Consider the following 7,180-nt stretch of genomic DNA (forward strand, 5'->3'; position numbering starts at 1 on the left):
TTTGCTGAGTATTTTGTCATCTATATTCATGGGGAATATTGGTCAGTAGTTTTCTTTTTTTTTTGTTATGTCCTTTTCTGGCTTTGGTATGAAGGTGATATTGGCTTCATAGAATGAGTTTCAGAGAATACCATCATTCCCAATGTTGTGGAATAATTTCTGCAGTATAGGTATGAATTCTTCTTTGTAAGTTTGTTAAATACAGGTGGTCCAGGACTTTATTTGTTGGAAGATTTTTAACTGCTGCTTCAGTTTCTGTGCTTGATGTTGGTCTATTCAGGAATCCTATTTATTCCAGATTTAGCCTACGAGGATTGTGTGTTTCAAAGTATTTGTCCATTTCCTCCACATTTTGGAGTTTTGGGGCATATAGATTTTTATAATAGTCAAAGATAATGTTTTATATTTCCAAGATGTCTGTAGTGATCTCTCCTTTTTCATTTCTACTTGAGTTTATTTATTTTTTTATTTTTTTATTTTTTTTTTGTTGAGACAGAGTCTCACTTTGTTGCCCAGGCTAGAGTGAGTGCCGTGGCATCAGCTTAGCTCACAGCAACCTCAGACTCCTCGGCATAAGCGATCCTACTGCCTCAGCCTCCCGAGTAGCTGGGACTACAGGCATGTGCCACCATGCCCGGCTAATTTTTTCTATATAGATTTTTAGTTGTCCATATAATGTCTTTCTATTTTTAGTAGAGATGGGGTCTCGCTCAGGCTGGTCTTGAACTCCTGACCTTGAGCGATCCACCCGCCTCGGCCTCCCAGAGTGCTAGGATTACAGGCGTGAGCCACCGCGCCCGGCCTTTGAGTTTATTATAGTCCTTTCCTTTATAGTTATTGTCAGTCTACCAAGAGGGCTGTCAATTTTGTTTATGTATTCGAAAAACCAACTTTTGTTTTTATTAACCTTCTATATAGTTCTTTTCTTCTAAATGTCATTTAGTTGTGTTCTGATCTTAGTTATTTCTTTTCTTCTGCTAGGTTTAGGATTAATTTGCTCCTCCTTTTCCAGTTCCTTGAGATGGTTTATTAGTTTGTTGATTTGTGACCTTTCTGTCATTTGGATGTGAACATTTAATTCTATTAGTTTTCCTCTCAGGAGTGCTTTTGCTGTATTCCACCAATTTTGATAACTTTGTTCCCATTATCACATATTTCTTAGAATCTTTTGATTTCCATCTCAATCTCTTCCTTCACCCAATAGTCATTCAACAATAGATTGTTTAATTTCCATGATCTTGTGAAGTGGTGAGTGTTTCTGTTGGAATTGATCTCTAATTTTATTCTACTTGATCTGAGAAAATACATTGTAAAATTTCTATTTTTTTAAATTTGTTGAGATCTGATTTGTTGCCTAAGAGGTGTTCAATTTTAGAGTAATTTCCAAGAGCTGATGAGAAGAATGTATATTCAGTTTTATTTGGGTGGAATGTTCTCTAGATGTCTGTTGAACCCATTTGTTCTAGATCTCTATTTATGTCCATTGTTTTTCTTGCTTATTTTCTGCTTGTGGGATATGTTCAGTTTAGTCAGTGGGGTATCAAAACCCCCAGCTACTATGGTATTACTGTTTATCACATTATTTCAATCAACCAGGGTTTGCTTTATGTATCTGGGTGCTGTGGCATTGCGTGCATAAATATTAAGAATTGTTAAGTCTTCCTGTTGGATTTTTCCCTTCACCATTATATAGTGACCATCTTTGTCTTTCTACACTTTGCCATTTTAAAGTTTATGTTATCTGATATAAGAATAGCTACCCCAGCTTTCTTTTGGTTTTCATTTGCCTGGAAGTTTGTTTTCCAACCCTTGACCTTGAGTCTAAAGGGTCTTTGTGAGTAAGATACATTTCCTGGAGACAGTAGATTCTTGGCTTCTGTTTTTTTATCCACTCAGCCAGTCTATGTCTCTTCAGTGGACAATTCAAGCCATTCACATTTATTGAGAGAATTGATATTTGGAGTAGATTTCTATTCATATTGCTAGATAAATTCATATTGTTTTGTTTTACCTCTTGAGTAATTGTGGAATCAACGTTCTGGACTTTAACTTTTGAGTGATTTTACCTTTGTGGGTGTCTATTGTGCTGTTCAGTGTATAATGCAGGTCTGAGTACTTCTTGCAGGGCAGGTCTGGTCTTTGCAAATTCCATCCATGATTGCTTGTCTGGGAAAGTCTTTCATCCTCCCTCATAATGGAAGCTTAGTTTTGCCAGGTAAAGAATTCTACGTTGACCATTATTCCACTTTAGAAGATTGAGGATGGGTGTCGAGTTCCTTCTGGCTTGTAAGGTTTCAGTCAGAGAAGTCTGCAGTTAGTCTGATAGATTTTCCTTTGTAGGTTATCTGCTGTTTTTGTCTTACTGCTAAAAAGATTGCCTCTTTCATGTTTATTTCTGTCCAGCCTAATGACTATGTGATGGGGTGATTGCCTTTCATATTGAGTCTCTCAGGAGTTCTATGTGTTTCTTGTACTGGGGTATCTAGATTTCTGGCCTGGCCAGGTAGGTTTTCCTCCAGTATTCCAAGAAATAGTTTATCCAGCCCTTGTATCGTTTCTTCTTCTCTCTGCAGGATACCTATAATTCTTATATTTTGTTTCTTTACATACTCCCACCTTTATTGTTTGTTCTGTTCTTGTCTCTGGTGTCTGTGTTCTTTTTCTTCATCTGATTTCTTTAGCGCATAGGAATTATCTTCAAGCTCTGAGATTTGTTCCTCTGTGTGAGCCATCCTATCCTTAAGGCTTTCCACTGTGTTTTGTACTTCCTTGAATGCCTCTTTCATTTCCAGTACTTCTGTTTGGTTCTTTCATGATATTTCAATTTTTTAGACAATTTTTTATTCATTTCCTATATTGTTCTTGTGAGTTCGTTGTGTGAGCTTCTATTTCCTCCTCAATTCTATTGAGTTTTCTTACAATCCATATTCAAAATTATTTCCCTGTCATTTTTTTTTGAAAAGTTAAAAATTCCTTAATTTTTTATTCCTGATACCACTACCACAATTTACAGGGCAATATACCTGATGTAATGAAAAGAAAAAGAAAAGGCTACAACAGATAAAATACCTCAGGAATATACATCTAATTGAAACTACATTGCATTAATCAATAGCTGCACTTTTTGCAAACTGTGGCTATGACAGTCCTGAACAAGAAGGGTTTCCTGTTTAAGTTGCAGTAACTTTTCTGACTATGAATCATTGTTCCTTCTGTGGCAGATTTTTACAGTTCCGCTAATGCATTTGGGACGACTAACTCAAAGTAACCTTCAGCTTTCCTGACAGCTCCTCGCTCTCTCTCCTGCTAAGAACTGTAGCCCTTTTCTGCTATTTTTAGAACCCTCTGCTACCATATACACCTGTCATTTTAATAATTTCATTTAAGTTGGTATCCAGTGTTGAAGATCTAATGATTTCTCTTCAGCATAACATTTCTCTCTGATCTTTAATGTTTCCTGTGTTCTTTCACTGATTCTTTCTTATCAGGCTTCTTGGTGGAGAACTGGGGGTGCTAGGACTGCTTTATGGCCCTATCTCCAAGTCCCTAAGGATCGTTCCCTGACAGTGCTGGGGAGAGGTGCACTGGTTCTGTATTGCCTTAGATGTACTTGAGGAATTTGCATTACCCCTGACCTGTTGTCTTCACCTGTTGCCAGTGGAGACTAGTGAGTTTGGTCCCACAGCGTAAGCTCCCAGCTGGTGGATCACACTTGTGTGTATGACTCCACTGCCCTCTAATAGCTTGAGATGGAAGGCACTGTGTTAAGCTATGGAATTACCCTCTCTGTCATTGATTATAGTGTGCATAGAGGAACCAATTATCAATGTCTCTGTGTTAGGCTCTGGTCCCCTGGATGGGGTATATGAATGCCCCAATCTTTGGGAAGGGTCTTGCCACTCTCAAGCGTTACTTGGACCCCCACCCCTGGAGAACTAGCACTGGGGAGAAGCACTCAAAATTCACCTGCTAACACCAGCCCAGCTATCGAAATCAACAGGTTGTGCGCTATTTTTTAGCACAAAAGTCCTGAGGATTCATGCCAGCTGCACAGAGAAGGCAGCTTTTCTCACTTCTCCCCACCTCCAAGTGTGGAGCCTACAGCACTGGCACGAAAGTCCCCAGGAAGGGGGAGGGGTGCTGCCTGAAACTGCAGCATGCCACAGCATCTCCGAGTTGTGCACCCCAAAAATGGCAGACACCCACATGTGGACAGCTAGTGATGGGTGTGACCACTCAGGAGGTGGCCGATGCTGGCCCAGTGGGCTGAATCAGCAGGATGCCAGCTGTCTCATCTGCATCACAGTCCCACAGTCTCACATCTGCCTAGACGAGGGTCCTGCTCTTTCTTTCCCACCATGAGCCACCTAATCATCATTGGTTTTCAGGAGCAGAACCCCCTTTTCAGGGTTCATCTCCTTTGTTCTGCTCATGCTGACCACAAGGGTGAAGTGCCTGTCTCCAAACTCCCTGACAGGGTAGTGAGAAGTAACCACTCAGACCAGTCCCTCCCCTGCCCATCGTGGTCCCAGCACAGAACCAGGGAGTTCAAAATGTTTCTCACTGTTGTCTCCTCTCCACAGAGCCTGTCCTCCCATGCCAGGACTTTGCACTGACTTCAGGCATGTTCAAGTCTAAGTGGGTGTGTAGGTCAGTAGAGAAGCCAGGCATCCTTCTGTGGGTCAGATCACACTGCCCTGGCTGGCCAGGTGGGCATGGCCATCCCACACTCTATTCCCTTTTGTATGTCTTGCACTCTCCAGTCTTTGCCACCGTATCTCCTATGCACCTTTTTTTCCCACTTGCGTTGTGTGTCCCATGCTGTTTCTCTGCAGTTTCACAACTCTGTTCTTGGGCGGTGGGGGGAGTGATCCACTCATGTGTAGCCATCCAAATTCTTCACCTACTTCTCTCGGAGCAGAAAGCCAGGAGGTCACCACTATTCTGCCATTTTTTTCTCTCACCAGAAGTATTTTAAATATTTTCTAGAACTAGTTTCATGAATCATTTTGTTCTTTGAAAGGACTTGACATATTTTCTACACCAGTGATTTTTTTTTTTTATTTCAAAATAGTATGGGGGTACAAACTCTTTGGTTCCAAAACTACAAAGAAGAACCGGTACCTATACTGCAGAAATTAATATACAACATTAAAAAGGATGGAATCCTCCCCAACTCATCCTATGAAGCCAATATCACTTTGATGCCAAAGCCAGGAAAGGACACAACAAAAAAAGAAAACTACGGACAACTATCCCTTATGAATATAGATGTAAAAATTCTCAATAAAATCTTAGCACACTGAAGTCAACTGCACAAAAAAAAATAATAATAATCCATGATAACCAGATGGGCCTCATGCCAGAGAAGCAAGGATGGTTCAACATATGCAAACCTATAACTGTAATTCATCATATAAATAAAAGAAAAAACAAAGACCATATGATCCTCTCAATAGACACAGAAAAAGTATTTCACAAAATTCATCACCCTTTTATGATAAGAACCCTTAACAAAATAGGCATAGATGGGACATTCCTCAAAATTATTAAAACCATATACAACAAATTCACAGCCAATGTCATACTGAACAGGGAAAAATTGAAAGCATTCTCTCTTAGAATTGGAACAAAACAAGGTTTCCCTCTATCACCACCTCTATCCAACATGTTGCTGGAAGTCGTAGTCAGAACAATCAGACAGGAGAAAGAAATCAAGAGCATCCAAACTGGGGCAGAAGAGTTGAAACTATTGCTCTTTGCTGACAACATGATATTATATATAGAAAATACCAATGATTCAACCAAGAGACTCCTGGCATTGATAAATGAATTCAACCAAGTCTCAGAATGCAAAATCAATGCACAACAATCAGAAGCTTTTATATGTCACTAATAGTCAAACCAAGAATGAAATCAAAGATGCAATACATTTCACAATAGCATCAAAGGAAATTAAATGGTTACAAATATATATAACTAAGGAAGTGAGAGACCTAAATAGGCAGAATATATTTTATTTAAAAATGGAAGTCCAATAACTTACCCTTTTGCAAGCCACTGAAGGAACATAAAGCATACTTACATTGCTGAAAGTTTTTTTCCTGTTCTTAACATCAAGCTGTAAGATATTTCCAATAATTGGGAGAGGAGTAGGGCCAGGAGGGAGCTTCCCTCTCCCAGAGCTCTGTCTCCAGAGGAAGAGGAGAAGCAAACTGGAGAGACAGAGCACCAGAATCACAGCTGGGTCCATTGCAGACTTCTCTTCTGGAGTGAACTATGAGCTTGCACTCCAAGGTTTTTATAATGCTCCCTGGTAATTCAGTGTGTCCTCTTTGACATATAAAGTAGTAAATCACCTAGATCTGCTGATGTTTCTTCCTAGTGGACTTTGGCCCACTGAGAGAGATAAAAATAAAATGTTCTTTAGCCTTCTTCTTTCTGTGACCCACCCTGGACATTCTGGTATAATTGTACTGGATTGCAGCTCATCCTTCTGGTCGTGGTGGAGTAGCTTCATCAGTTCCAGCTGCCCATGGGTAACCCTGCTTCAATCTGGTGAAATTACTCACAAGAACTCAGTTCATGGAAGTCACCAGAGAGTAACCCAAATGAGGCATATTCTGGAGGGGCCACCTGTTAAAAGGAACTACACGAATTGAGGTCCATGAGTGCACAGCTGTTCACCAACACATTCCCCTGAGTGGTTTCACTTGTGCTCTTTTTTTGTCTTGATTGTATTATAGTTTTTAGATAGATTTATTAAAGAAACCTCATTTAAGTTATTTTCATTCTATTGTACTGTCTAGATAATATAAGTGGTAGTTTTCTTTGGAATGTGAATAATATTTTATTAATTGTGGTAAAATGTATATAACATAAAATTAACTAGTTTAATGATTTTTAGCATACAGTTCAGTGGCATTAAATATGCTCACATCCTTGTACAGCCAACATCACTGTTGTCAATACTCTTTTCATCTTGCAAAACTGAACTTTGTATCATTAAACAATAACTCCTCATTCTCAACTTCCTCCTGTCCTTGACACCACCTACATTATAATCCATTGAGACTTTCTCTCACTGTGAATTTGCCTTTTCTATGTACCTCAAATACATGGAATTATACAGAATTTTGTATAATTGTGACTGGTTTGTTTCACTTTGCATAATGTCTTC

At 39.4% G+C, this 7,180-nt stretch overlaps 1 protein-coding gene across 2 annotated transcripts in view; it reads right to left on the reverse strand.

Annotated features, from left to right (window-relative positions):
- The window catches only part of LOC138376064 (cytochrome P450 2C20-like), a 31,604-nt gene extending 25,264 nt beyond the window's left edge, over positions 1-6,340 (reverse strand). Inside the window, exon 1 of one of the 2 annotated variants that reach the window (XM_069460047.1) lies at positions 6,086-6,340. In XM_069460047.1, coding sequence (XP_069316148.1) covers positions 6,086-6,253 — 168 coding nt within the window. In that variant the 5' untranslated portion in view covers positions 6,254-6,340. The remainder of the gene's footprint in view (positions 1-6,085) is intronic. The other variant, XM_069460049.1, reaches the window with a different exon arrangement.
- Positions 6,341-7,180: the final 840 nt, after the last annotated feature.

This window comes from Eulemur rufifrons, chromosome 28 (genome assembly GCF_041146395.1).
Source record: "Eulemur rufifrons isolate Redbay chromosome 28, OSU_ERuf_1, whole genome shotgun sequence".
Lineage (NCBI taxonomy): Eukaryota > Metazoa > Chordata > Mammalia > Primates > Lemuridae > Eulemur > Eulemur rufifrons.